The 14317-nt window shown below is 52.2% G+C and overlaps 1 protein-coding gene across 6 annotated transcripts in view; it reads left to right on the plus strand.

The window, feature by feature from the left end:
• The window catches only part of LOC123757979 (inversin), a 195027-nt gene that overhangs the window by 33866 nt on the left and 146844 nt on the right, over positions 1–14317 (plus strand). For 5 of the 6 annotated variants that reach the window (XM_069338860.1, XM_045742048.2, XM_069338859.1 and 2 more), the window contains exon 2: positions 6149–6464. In XM_069338860.1, coding sequence (XP_069194961.1) covers positions 6183–6464 — 282 coding nt within the window. In that variant the 5' untranslated portion in view covers positions 6149–6182. Of the gene's footprint in view, positions 1–6148; positions 6465–14317 lie in introns of those variants that run through there. The other variant, XM_069338862.1, reaches the window with a different exon arrangement.

A 14317-nucleotide genomic window follows, 5' to 3' on the forward strand; every position in this document is an offset into this window, starting at 1 on the left:
ATGCATATGATTTGGGGTCGGTTCCTCCCAGGGTTTGGTTCCAGGTTCCCTTGGGTTCCTCGGCTCTTTCATTCCTGAGGTTTTCTGCCTCACAAATCTCACCTAAGGAGGTTCGGGAGACTCTTCCTGCGTACCTTCTGCGAGACCTGGATTCTGCCTATGTAATGGATTCGTCCCTGTATTGGGTACGTTTGGAGATTCTGGAGTCTTCCCAGCTGGCAAACTGCCCATTCTTTTCATTGGGGGCGTGGCATGGGTTTTGTTGGACCCACATGCTCGAATGGTGAGAGACTGCTACTATTCTGCAGGTTTCCCTGGGGGGCGAGTTTGAGCGCCTTAATGCGTGCTTGTTCGCCCCTGTGCTTCCCCAGGATGTTGTCCTTGTGCAGCTGTACGTGCAGATTCCTACCCTTTGGGCATCTTTGGTAGCTGAGAATTCACATGCCCATGGGTATTTGGCTTCGGTCTTGCGTTTCTTTTCCCATCTCGAGCTGTCTTTGGACTGCCTAGGGGAGGATGTAGAGGTGTCGAGTGCCGGGCCTTTGTCTGGTGCACTGGCCTCGGCGGTTTGGGCGTCGGCCACACTGTTGGAGCTGTTTGCGCTGATTCTTAGGGAAGTGGTGTGTTTATTCTTTGCTTCTTCGCCTCGTGTGTCGGCAGGCTGGGCTCACTCTCTCTCTCTCTCTTGGGGCTCCACGATCTGGCTCCATTCGGACTGCTCACCTGTGGTTCATTGCCTGAACCGTGGGAGTTCTCTTCGGTCCTTGGCTCTTTGGAGCTGGTCGCTTCAAGTGGCTCGTCTACTGGTTTCTCGGCGTTTGGCTGTCCATACAATTCATATCTGGGGAGTGTCCAACGTTCTGGCGAATGGCGTGTCTCGATTCATTCCCCTATCCATGGAATGGACGGTCGACGCCGACTAGTTCAGTTGGCTCTGCCGGACGTATGAGCTCCAGGAGGTGGGCCTCGTTGCGTCGGCGTTGTCGAGGCGTCTTCCGCTATATGTGGTACCCTTCTCCGACTGTGGAGCCTTCGTGGTGGACGCTTTTCAGCAGAACTGGTTTAGGGACGTGCTTTGGGTTGATCCAGTTTCCCTCGTTAACTGTTCCAGGTCTCGGATCTCCCAGGTTGTCCTCAGGGTTATTAAATTTAGCCAGCCTGCAGTTAATCCTCGTGCCCGTGACGTTCATAAATTTACTGCTTTGGCTGCAGACTTTGGCAACATGTCTTGGGTTGACATTCGGGCACGGGGATTTTGGAGGTCAAACAGGGTCCTGGTCGCCCATTATTTGGTAAACATTCCTGGTCCTGCGCAGTTCGTGTGTGGCTGTGGGTTGCAGGTTGCAGCCAGTTGTCTCGACTTTGAGTTGAGTCGTGAGTGGCGGCCACCTCCCAGGTAAGTCCCTCTTTTACTTATCTTGGGTTATATAGGTCCAGGGAGCTGAAGGGGTTCTCCTCAGAAAACCAACATTGAATGTAATGAAATGCCATTTTCTGGGTGAGCCCCAGTGGCTTCCTGGCACCCTCCTTCCCTCCGGTCAGCGGTTTCCTTTTCCTTTTGATGCTTAGCCTCTGAATTGGGGTTGAGTAACCGGCGCAGTGGGTCCTGGGTTCCCCCTCCCCCTCCTGGGGATATGAGGGCTGCGCAGACAAGCAGCACGATGGAGGTGGTGTGACGTTTGTTTTGTTTGTTTTTTTGAGAGTTGGAGGAGTTCTGGCTCCCTGTTTGGTTTTCGGTTGCAGTTTTCTTACCAAGTGGGGTTTCTTTTGTTATACCTACCTTTCTAGGTGCCTAACCCCAGTTGATGGCAGACAAGGAATAACCCCAACCATGGGGCTTTCCAAAGGCCATTGCTCCCTTGCTTCTCTATGAGGGGGGCCAGATTCTGGCTCATGGTCCCCGGTAGGCTGAACTCCATTGAATAATGCCCTAGACTAATATATCACATTTTAGCCTGATAGCTCCAGGCAGCCTCCGGGGCTCACCCAGAAAATGACATTTCATTTATTCAACGCTGTTTTTTTTCTGGGGGGAGCCCCTGCGGCTCCCCGGAGCTTACCAAGCTGATATACTAATGTCAGACTTTGGCATCAGTCATGTGTACGGACTTCTTATGGGCCTACCGGGGACCATGAGCCAGAACCTGGCCCCCTCAGAGAGGCAAGGGGAGCAATGGCCTATAGAACCCCCCGTGTGATTGGAAGCATTCTATGTCTGCCATCGACCGGGTTAGGCACCCAGAAAGGTAGGTGTCCCAAAACAAACCCCTATTCTAGTGAAAATTGCAACCAAAAGCCGAACGAGTGGATAGAACTCCCCAAACAAAAACGAGCAAACTAGCTCCCCCCCCCCCCTCGGGAGGTGGAAGGGGGAGCTCCAGACCTACTGCGCCGGCGATCCACACCCCAGTTCTTGAGGCTGATGCTATCGACTCGGTTGTGTGCTCTAGCTCCGGTCTTTTTGCGGCGCTGTGCCTTGCGTGTGGCTGCTGTTCTCCAGGGGTGCGAGAACCAGGAGTTATTCCTCAGTACTTGGGCTGCATGCGCCTAGGGTTCCCTTCCCTTGGTGCCCAGTAAGTACTGCCCTTGGATCTTGGGGCCACCTTCCACAAGATCCTCGGGGTCTGCCTCTGTGTGTCCGTTTTACTGCTCGGTTTCTCAGCTGCTCTTTGGGTACTTGGGGGGGGGGGGGGTTTGTCTCCCCTAGTTTACCTTCGGGTAAGAGGCAGTTTTTGCACTGGTAGGGGCGCAGGGTGCTGTGCAGCTACTTGTCACCTATCACAGCGGCCGGCTCTGTTCCTTGGGGTACGTTGTCCTCTTGCAAGGTTTTGTTTTTGGTTTTGCCTTGGTGGGAGGTTCTGCCCTCATTGCCACTGGTGTTTGGCCTCACCCTGATACTTGGTGGTGCCCCCTGCTGGGTCCCTGTGAGTGTACACGTCCCTGGGGTTCAGCTTTAGACAGTTTGTTTGGTAGTTTTGGGTGCCAGTTAGCAGTACCCTGCCTGAGTTTACCTGAGCACGAGTCCTTTTCAAGTAAACACTCAGGACCCTGGGAATCTCCTAGGGGACATGTGGGTCTGATGGATGTGACCCCAGGGTCCCCCCTCGCTTTGTGCGAGTTTGAGGGTTGTTCGGTCCCTTTGTCTCAGGGCGATCCTCACTGTTTTTGCCTCCGTCATGCAGCCTGTTGGGTCGTGACACTTTCGACCCCAAGTCCTGTGAGCACTGTTGCTTGCTGGTGACTCAATTTACCCAGTCTATGGATGATGATCTTCGGGTACAGGCTGCACAAGTGTTGCATTCTAGGTTTCATTTGTTGCAACGTGCTAGGTTGGTTGTTCACCCGGATGCCCCGTGGCTGCCCCGTTTTGCTTATAGGGTCCCGGACTTGGGGGTGGGGGTCGCTTCGACCCTGGTTCAGTCCGCACCTCCTGGTCCTTCCCCTCCCGTTTTGCGTTCTGGTCCCCCTCCCTTGCTTCCGGCCCCGAAATGTCTGAGGGTTTCGGAGTCGGGGCAGGGGTTAGTTGGTCTTGGCACTAGGGCAGCCTCGGGGGATGCCCCTTCCGGTGTGGTGACTGAGGCATTCGAGTCTCCTCCCCCGGCTGAAGCCTCTGGTTCTGACCAGTGGGCCTCCTTCTATCCGCCTTCTACGGCTGTGCCGGCCTTGTGTAGTGGGGTCGGTGTCTTGGGGGGAGTACTCGGTCCCGGGTCCTGCTGGAGAGGACTCTGGGGCTGGGAAGGGGCTGACTTGGGGTCCTTGGGCCCTGCTGGACCCCGCCTGGGTTTTTGTACCCTCTGAGCGGGACTTACTGTTGCAAAGAGTGGGGTTTTCTTTCCCCCTCTCTGCGTACAAGTTGAATTTAGTGTCTGCCCTTCCCCTGGTTCGGTTCCGTGTTCCCCCGAGTGCTTCGGTTCCGTCTTTCTGAAGGTTTTTGGCTTATCGCATCCAACCTGCTGCGGTGCGGGCAGCCCATGTGGCGAACCTCCTGCATGACCCGGATTATGCCTCGGCAATGGATCCCTCGACTTTCAAGTTTGGGACTTTGTTCCCTTTCTGGCACCGTTACAAGGTCCCGGAGTCGTCCTGGCTGACGGACTGTCCTGTCTTTGGCTCGGAGGCTTGGCACTCCTTCTGCCGTTCCCACACGCTTGAGTGGCGGGAGGCTTTGGCAGTGCTTCAGGTTTTCCTGGGGGGCGATTTTGAGCACCTCAATGAGTGTTTGTTTGCTCCTGCCCTTCACCGGGATGTTGGTGTCGTTCAGCTCCATGTGCAGGTTCCTCTCCTTTCGGCGGCGCAGGTGGCGGAGGACTTGCGTGCTCGGGGCCTTTTGGTTGCGGCCTTGTGCTTCTTTTCCCTCCTGGAGCTGTTTTCTGACTGGCTCACGGAGGATGTGGAGGTGCTTGGGGATGTTCCTGGGTCTGGCGCCTTGGCCTTGGCGGCTCGCTCGTCGGCTGCCTTGCTGAAGCTTTTCACGCCGATCTTGCGGGATGTGGTGGCTCTGTTTTATACCTCCCGGCTCGCGTGTTGGCAGACGGTGCTTGCCTCCTCTGTGGAATCCGCTTGGGCCTTGGCTCTTAGGCTTTCGTCCCCTTTTTGCCCTCTCTTGTTTGAGGCTTCAGCCGTTGCTCACATTATTCAGGCTGCTTCGGCTTCCTGCCGTCCTATGTCGGACTTGCTAGTTCTCTGGGGGTCCCGTAGGTCGTGCCAAGGCTCCGGGTTCCTCTCGTTGTGGTAGGCCACTGGTGTCAGGTTCGGGTTCGGCGCCTCCTTCGGACCCGCCTTCGTCTGGTCGGCACGGTGTTCGCTCTGTGCAAGATTTTGGGTCTCGTAAGGGGCGCCGGCCTTTTCGCGGTTCGCCCCATTGACGGGGCAATGGGGGGGAGGCTTGCTCTGTTCGTTCACGCCTGGTCCCACGATTTGTGTGCGTTTCAGGTCATTTCACACGGCCTCAGGTGGCATTGGGTGGCCCCTTCCCCTACGGGGGGTTCAGGGCTGGCAGGGCAGGCTTCTTTCCTTGTGCTCTGTCAAGTCATCTTGGACTGGGTTCGCTTGGGCGTGGTCGAAACGACGACGTCCCTCAGATGGGTTTCCCGTCTGTTTCAAGTTCTGAAACGGGACTGTGCGGACCTGCGGTTCATTCTGGACTTGTCTCGTCTGAACCCCTGGGTTTATTGACCCTCCTTTCGGATGACCACACTGTTCCAAGTTCGACTTCTGCTGGAGCCGGGCGCTTGGATGGTGTCCCTGGACCTCTAGGACGCTTATTGGCATGTCCCGATTCATCCGGGGTTCAGGGACTGGCTCGGTTTTGTTGTGGGGTTTTGTGCTAACCGCTTTCGTTGTGTTCGGTTCGGTTTGAACCTGGCACCTCGCGTTTTCACGCGCATGACGCAGGTTGTGGCGACACGTCTGCGTCTGTTAGGTGTTCGGGTGTTGGCCTACCTTGACGACTGGCTGGTTTGGGCTCCCAGTCTGTCCGCTTGTCTGCTAGTCAGGGATCTGGTTCTTTCTCAGCTCGCTGGGTTTGGGTTCTTGGTGAACTGGAGGAAGTCCCATCTGGTTCCCTCCCAGGTTCGGACCTGGCTGGGCCTTGTGTAGGACTCTTGGACCGCTTCCTTGTCTCATCCTCCAGAGTCTCTTCTGCAGCTGCGGTCCCGCTTGTGCCTGTTTCTGGGGGGCTCCCGGATCTCCTGGCGGTTGCTCGAGGGTCTGTGCGGGAGGGTGAACTTTGTGATACTGGTCTACCCGCCGGGTCGGGTTTGGCTTCGTCGGCTGTTCTGGTTCCTTCGGTAACATCCTTTCCACCTCTCTCGCGATCACTGGGTTCGGACCCCAGGGCCTTTGCGTCGGTTGCTGCGTCACCGGCTTCTTCTTCGGGTTATTCGGGGTTCAGTGCCATGGCGCCTACCCGAGCACTCGCTCGATGTGTTCCGGATGCTTCGTCTCTGGCTCGTGGTCCCCAGTAGGCCCATATGAAGTCCGTACACATGACTGATGCCAAAGTCTGACATTAGCATATCAGCCTGGTAAGCTCCAGGAAGTCTCTGGGACTCGCCCAGAAAATGGCGTTTCATTACATTCAACGCTGTTTTTTTTTTATTTATATCATAAGTTATGTCTACTGTACCATATTTTCATTGTTTTGCAGTTTGATGTCAAATGATGATCTCACATGAACCACTATGGAGTCTGACAGCCAAAATGAGTTACATGAAACCATTAACAATATTCAACAGACTGCAAACACCTATGAAGATCCTCAAGCCAGAGACCTACAGACAGAAATTCAGAATGAAAAAGCAGATTTGGAAGATCAGAAAAAGAAAATTGAGGATTCAATTATAGGGGAAGGGCTCCAGTATGTATCGCCAAATTCACACCAACCAGTGTTCCCAAATATACCTCAGAATGTGTCTGTAGTAACTTCTTCAGTAGTTCAGAACAACAGTACTGCATTTCACCAGGTAAAGAGGACAGTGTGTGTGTGTGTTTTTTTTTCTGCAACAGTATGATTCTTGTGGAAGTTAATTCTTGAGACATCCTATCACAAACTTTCATTCTTCTTACATACTCCTCAACTTTGTTCTGTTGTATTTGTTGCATTTCTTCATTCCTAATTTATGCTTTCTTCTTTTAAATACAGTGGTAGAGCACCTCCAAAATTAGGATTGTATCATTCTGGGGTTAACCACTGCACTGCGCAAAGCACCTTGAGGTGCTAGATTGGTGGCGCGCATGGCACCTCAGGGCACTCGTAGGTATAGCGTAGCATTCAAAACTTCCACAGCTACATGGGGTTCACATCAACTTCCTCAGGGCTCTCATAAACAGATGCTATTAAAAAAAAATAATCATGGGTAACATTGCCGGGTGTGAGAGCCTCAGTACTGAGTGAGCAATCAAGGCTGGCACACGCTTAGCATCAGCATCAAGGTTAGCATCAGCTAACAGCACTGCTGTTCAGCTTGTGATAACAGCATTGCCTAATAATGTCAAATATATATATGTAACTGGTATTATTTAGCCAGATAGTATTACAGAAGAGCCTGACTGTGATAAAGACTGTATACAATGTTCAGATATCAGTGAATCAATGCTGTTCAAGATGTTCACAGCACTAGTCACAGCACACAGTTATTGTTTCGTCCATCGAAGAATCTTCAAACGACTTTTCACGTTCCTTTACAAAATAAACTTGTGGTAAATTATTCAATGGTAATGGAGCAGTGGCCCATAATTTGCTCAACAGCTCCATCAGAGCTAAAATATGTCGCATACAATTTTTTCTGTGGGGAGCCCCTATGGCTCCCTGGAGCTTATTGGGCTAATGTATGTTATATTAGACCGGGACATTAGCTAAGGAGTTCAGACCTACCAGGGACCAGCACCAGAACCTGGCCCCTTCAGAGAGATTTCAGGGAGTAATGGCCCTGGAAAACCCCCTTGTGGTTGGGGTTTTTCTTTTCTGCCATTGACCGGGGTTAGGCACCCAAAAAGGTAGGCATAACAAAACAAACCCCACATGGTAAAAAACTAAAACAAAAAAACGAACAGAGAGGTAGAAACTCCCTACAATCCCAAGGAAACAAGCAAACATCACACTTTACTGACATGCCGATTGTCTGCGCAGCCCTCCCTGCCCTGAGAAAGGGGGGGGGGAGAGCCCCGGACCTACTGCGCTGGCTGCCTAGCATCAGTTCGTAAGCTAATGTCAACCAGGATAGACGCTTCTTTGGCCTCGGTTTCCTAGGCGGTGTTTGCCTTGTGAGGCATTCACTGCCGTGTGTTGTGTTGTGCGGTGGCCAGGAGTACCTCATCAGTGCTGGGGCTATAGTTCCACTGGTAGTGTTTGGTGGCTCTCTGCTAGGCCCTTGTGATTGTATACATCGCAGGGGTTTTCAGTGTTGTCCTCTACCCTCTTTTTATTTTGGGTTTCTTAACCAGTTAGCAACACCTTGCCCGGGCTTCCCGTAGCAGTCAGCCTACGGGCCCTGGAAGCCCCTGTTTGGGCTCGGTGAACCATTGAATGTGTCTTCCAGGTTCCAACCTGTCTTGTACAGGATCGTTGGTTGCTGTGCCCTTGTCTCCGGGTGACAGTCGCCACTTTTACCTCCGTCATGCTGCCTGTTGGGTCACTGTCACCTTGACCCGGAGTCTTGCGAGAGAGATTCTCTGCATGTTCTCCAGTACTCTCCTGATGTTATTACTGTTCAGAGTACAGGCGGCATCTGTGTTGCAAGCTAGGTTAAGTTGCTGCAACACGCTAGGTGGTTTCCCACTCAGATGCCCCGAGGCTGCCCCATTTTAGTTAGGTGCTGTTCGCCCCTTTCCCTCCCTGTTCCCGGCTCTGGACCGTCTGCAGGTTTTGGGGTCGGGGCAGGGTTTAGTTGGGGCCGAGACTCAGGCGATTTTCGGGTGCTGCCCCGTTCGGGTTGGGGACGGAAGTTTTCGAGCCTGTTCCTCCTGCCAAGGCTTCTGGGTCTTACCAGCGGCCCTTTCTTGCTGCCTTTCCCATGGACTCTTCCTTTTCTTTAAGGGCAGAGGGCTTGGAGGACTGCTCTGCCCCGGGGCCTCTGTTTGCGGGTTCCCGGGGCTGTGGGGAATGCCCGCTAGCAGTTCTGGGGCGGTTTGCCCCTGCCTGGGTTTTCTGCTTTTGGGCGGAGTTTTTCGCCCATCCAGTCTGCTTGCTTTCCACTTTTGCTGGCGTGTTTTCGTATCTTTTGTGTCGGTCACAGCCCTTTGTTCTGGTGGCCATTTTCTTCTGCTGGTTTCCCGGCGTGGCCACCAGGGCGGCATTGCGGTTTGTTTACATGTGCCGGGGTGTGCGAGCGAGCGTCTTGGGTGAGTTTTTTCACCTTTTTCTGGGGGGTTTATTCTCCTGTTGTCGTTTCTTTACTTTTCTGGTGTTTTCTGCCCGTTTCCTGTTCCTCTGGGAATGTTTGAGTGTTGATTTTATTCCGGGTTTTCCATTTTGTCTGTTTTGGGTCTGGGCCCTTGGGTTTGGGCTCAGTGTCCCTGGCTGTTATGCTTGCTCCCACACCTTGTCCTTCAGTTTTCGGTCTGTTTTGACCGTTTCCCTGGGGGTTCTGTGCTTTGCCTTCTGTGGTGTATCTCCGCCGGCAAATGTGGTGGTTTGGGCTCCCCCTGGTTCGATTCTGGGTTCCTTTGGGTTCTTTGGTTTCGTTCCGGAGGTTTCTTCCTCTTGGGCTCCCTTTGTGGGTTCAGGGGCTTTGTTTCCTCATGTGTGACCCAGTTCTGCCTTCTGGAGTTCTGGGGTCTTCCTGGCTTGCAGACTGATCTTTTTGGGTCTTGGCACGTGTTGTGGTTGTGCTGGGACTTTGAGGTTTTGTTGTCGAGGTGGGCCTTTTGATGCAGTTTTGTGTCTTCTTCGCCTGGCCGGCGTGGTGCTTGGAGCCCACTGGTCGGCGGCTTGTAATTTTTTTTTCACGTGTATGAGTGTGTGTACTCATGTACATGTGTACACTGTGTGTGTGTGTGCACATGTGTATGTGCATGCGCACGTATGTGTAACATACCTTGTGTGTATGTGTATATACATAATATGTATATATGTGTATATGTGTATGTATACTTTTTCTTTCGGAAGGGGCTCTGTTCCCTTCTCTGTTGACGGGGCGCTGGGGGAGCAGCTTGCTCTGTTGACTCTCGCAAGGTCCCGCAGTTATTGGGCGCTTTTGGTTGTCTTCCGGCCTCTGGTGGCGGCGGTGGACGGCTTCTTCCCCTTTGGGGGGTTCAGGACTGGCGGGGTGGGCTTCTACTCCTGCTCTTCGTCATGTCATCTTAGTGGGTGCATTGGACGTGGTCGATCCGCCCCATCCTTCTAGGGTTCCAGTTTGCTCTAAGCAGACTTGGGCCTGTCGAATCTGTGGTTCTTCTGGACTTCTTCAGTCTGCGCCCTGGATACTATGCCCTCATCGGAGGACTGTTGTCTACTGTCCGGCTTCTGTTGGGGCTGGGTGCCTGGATGGTGGCCCTAGACCTCCAGGTCAATTTTTGGCACGTTCCTCTCTAGTTTTCGGGACTGGCACAGTTGGTGCTGGAGCTTCAGGCTTCCCGCTTTTGTTGCCTTCCCTATTTTGTAATTGGCACTTGGTGTATTTATGCATCTCTTCCGGATCTTGTTGCCCCTGTCTGATTCTGCTTGGGATTCGGTGTCTGGCCTACCTCGACGACTGGCTGGTGTGGACTCCCAGTCAGTCCACTTGTCTGCTCGCCAGGGGTGTGGTTCTTTCCAGATCGCCGGGTTTGGTTTCCTGGTGATCTGGAGGCCATTCCATCTGTTTCCGTCCCGGGTTCGGACCTGGCTGGGCCTTGTTTAGGGCTCTTGGGCCGCTCCTTGTCTTTCCCTCCAGAAGTGTTGCTGCGGCTGTGGTCCCGCCTTCGGCTGTTCATGAAGGGGTCCCGGGTTTGCTCAGCGGTTGCTCGAGCAGTTGTGCAGAAGTCTGAACTTCGACGTGCTGGTCTGCCCGCAGGGTCAGGGTTTGGCTTCGGCATCTGTTTGGTTCCTTTGGAGACTCCCCTTCCGCCTCTCTTGCAATCGTTGGGTTCGTTCCTCCGGAAATCTTGTGTTGGTGTTGCGTCACCAGCTTCCTTTTTGTTTTTTTCGGGGTTCCGTGCCTTGGCGCCTCCCCGAGCCTTCGCTCGATGTGTTCACGGATGGGTCATCTCTCAGCTGGGGCTTTGTGACCAGTGCTCACCAGGTCGGCCGGGGATGGTGGGGTCTGTCCGTCCGTCGGGCTCACAACACAGTTTGGGAGTTCGTGGCTGTCTGGTTTGCGCTTCAGAGGTTTTGGGTCACTCGGTGCTCTACCATTCAGCTCCATTTGGACTGTTCTCTGGCAGTTCTTTGCCGGAACCACAGGGATTCTCTTAGGTGTTGACCTTTGGGGTTTGTTCCTTAGAGTGGCTCGTTTGCTGGATTCTCTGGGTTTGGCTAACCGTGAGGTTCATGTCCGGGGTGTGTTCTGCGTCCTGGCGGACAGCTGTCTCGGTTCATTCCTCTGTTTGCGGATTGGCCAGTCGTCGACGACTCGTTTCGTTGATTCTGCTGGACGTATGGACTCCTGGCCATGGACGTCTTCGAGTCGGCGTGGTCTAGGCATCGCCCATTCTATGTGGCGCCCTTACCCGCCTGCGAGGCGTTCACGGTGGATGCCTTTCGGCAGGACTGTCCCACCTGCGAGCTTCGTCTCGGCGACAGTATGACGTTCTTGGTGTTTCTATGCACTTTTTCTTGCTCTTCGTAGGTTGTCTTCTCTTTTGCATCGGGTTGTCTTGTCCTTTCTTGGGTTTTCAGGACTACAGTTATTTGATGTTTCTTACTGTCGCCTCGTTTTGTGCGGCGCTGGCGGAGCCGCTCCGGGTTGCGTTCGGGGTGGACGTCACATCTGCCCCTTTTCGTACGCTTTCTCGTGTTCTGTTTCACCTCCGGCCTGCTCATGCGTTGCCTGACCCATCCTGGTCCTTGATCAGGGTGCCTTCTTATCTTCTCCTCAGTTTGTGGTAGCCCCTTCGGTTCAGGTTTTCTGTTCTTTGGTACTGGTGGTAGGTTTGTACGTTTGCAGCCTTTCTCCGTCCTGGCGACGGTTGAGACGGCTGCTTTCCGGAGGGGTTTTTGGGTTATTGATGCTTGATTGGTTTGCCCGTGGGGTTGCGTCCTGTGTTGTCCGGTTGAGCTTTTTTGCCGTTACCTGTGTACTGTGTCTGGGGATGCACTTTGGGTTGATCCGGTTCCCCTCGTTCCCTGTTCCAGGGCACGGGTCTCCCAGGTCGTCCGCAGAGTTTTTAAGTTTTCTAGCCTGTGGTCTGTCCTTGCGCCCATGCTGTTCGGATGTTTGCAGCTTTTGCTGCTGTGTTGGTGATGTCTAGGGCTCATTTCGGGCACAGGGATTTGAGGGTCACACAGGTTCTTGGCCGCCCATTCTTTATGCGCGTCTGATCCTGTGCGTTCTTGTTGCCTTGGGTCGCAGGTTGCAACCTGTTTTCTCGGCTTCGCGTTGCGGAGTTTGTGGCGGCCGCCTTCCGGGTTAGCCCTCTCTTTTCCTTCTCTTTGGGTTTGAAGCTCCAGGGAGCCGTAGGGGCTCCCCACAGAAAACCAGCTTTGAATGTAATGAAACGCCATTGAGTGGGTGAGCCCCGGAGGCTCCCTGGCAATCCTCCTCCCACTGGTCGGCGTTTTTTTCGCATTGGTTGAAGCTTAGCTTCCAAACTGATGCTTGGCAGCCGGCGTGGTACGTCCGGGGCTTCTTCCTCCCACTCTCGTGGCAGGGAGGGCTGCGCGGATGATTGGCGCGGTAGTAAAGTGTGATGCTTATTTGTTTGCTTGTTTCCTTGGGATTGTAGGGAGTTTCTACCTTTCTGTTCATTTTTTTTGTTTTAGTTTTTTACCATGTGGGGTTTGTTTTGTTATGCCTACCTTTCTGGCTGCCTAACCCCGGTCGATGGCAGATAAGGAAAACCCCAACCACAAGGGGGTTTTCCAGGGCCATTGCTCCCTGAAATCTCTCTGAAGGGGCCAGGTTCTGGCGCTGGTCCCTGGTAGGTCTGAACTCCTTAGCTAATGTCCCGGTCTAATATAACATACATTATCCCGATAAGCTCCAGGAAGTCTCCAGGGCTCACCCAGAAAATGGCGTTTCATTACATTCAACGCTGTTTTTTTTTTTAATATCCTGTGATCATCAACTGCATTTTAACAATATATAAGAAGAGAAAATAATTTCTTGGAAAGAATTTATTTTTGGCGCAGCACAGGGTACAGGTATCATATTTTAATACAGAGCAGTGTAGTGGTTAATCTGGATTTGCATGAAATCTGGATTTTGATTTTTTGGGGGGCTATCACCAAGTTTTATGGATTTGTAGCAGCAAATTTACTTACCAGCTGCCATATCTCTAGTGGCCTCAACGGGAATGGGAAACCTGTGGCATGTCAAACATCTACCCCTATCCATTTTGTCCTGACAATTTTATCCAGCAGGATTTTGAACTGCAGCAATGTCTTGGCATCGGAATTATTTATGGCTTCAGCGGGTAGGCGGTTCCATGGGTTTTACCTAAATTTACTTGAGGGCCACTAACACTAGTGGCCTTGATGAGGACAGGAAGCCGGTGGCTTGTCAAAGGTTTTGCCCTGATGATTTTTTCCAGCAGGATTTTAAAATTCAGTGTTTATAACACTGTGGGTGAAAAAAGCTTCTCCCCTTTTTCTGTCTTATATTGTGGCTTGTTGAGCTTGAAGCTGTTGCTCTTTGTGTGATATAGTAGTATGATTTAATAGATGCTTCAGTATATTTAGACACAAAAAATACATGTATAGTACTGTAACGATTTTGTGTGCCTATAAATATTAATTATTAAAATAATATACTGTTTAAACAAAATTATTCACTTACCTTCTGTTGCGCAGGTAATAATGTGCACTTGATAACAAAGAGGTAGTAAAATGCAGTTATAGTACTATGCCATACTGTCAAACTTCTACAGTCACCTTGAATTGCCCTTGAAGTTCTCAATGCCCATAGTTGATGCCATCCTCTTAATTCATTTTGTTGGGGACAGGCAGTCTGTGTATGTATACATCATATTATAAGCTTATATCAAGGTCCTCCAAGGTTGCGCTGCTGACCCTTCCCAGGTTGGTAAGTGAACAGAGCCATTAGGTAATAAGAAATGTCCAACCATTTCTGTCCCACCCGGGATTCAAATCCAGGATTCCCGATGGTGATAATGAACTCGGCTGTACAACTGTGACTCTTGGCCACAGATTGTAACAGTGCATCACCAACACCCACCTCCAGGCTACATTGTTGCATAAATTATTGATAAACCTCATCATCATCATCATCATCATCATCATCATCATCATCATCCAAATCCTCATGCTTAGAAGGTGTCAGTGGTTTTGTCATTTCTCATTCTACTACTGTTTCTGGGGGGAGCCCCGTCGGCTCCCCGGAGCTATCCCAGGCTGATATGCTAATGTCAGACTTTGGCATCAGTCATGTGTATGGAGTTCTTAGGCCTACCGGGGACCACGGCCAGAACCGGGCCCCCTCAGAGAGGCAAGGGGAGCAATGGCCTATAGAAGCCCCCGTGTAGTTGGAAGCATTCTATGTCTGCCATCGACCGGAACAGGCACCCAGAAAGGTAAGCGCCCCAAAACAAACCCCTATTCTGGTTAAAATTGCTACCTAATACCGAACTAGTGGATAGAACTCCCCAACCGAAAACAAGCAAATTAGTGTGACGTCACACACTGCCGCGCCGCTGTCTGCGCAGCTCCCCCCTCCCCGGG

Source organism: Procambarus clarkii, chromosome 40, assembly GCF_040958095.1.
Source record: "Procambarus clarkii isolate CNS0578487 chromosome 40, FALCON_Pclarkii_2.0, whole genome shotgun sequence".
In the NCBI taxonomy this organism is placed as follows: Eukaryota; Metazoa; Arthropoda; class Malacostraca; order Decapoda; family Cambaridae; genus Procambarus; species Procambarus clarkii.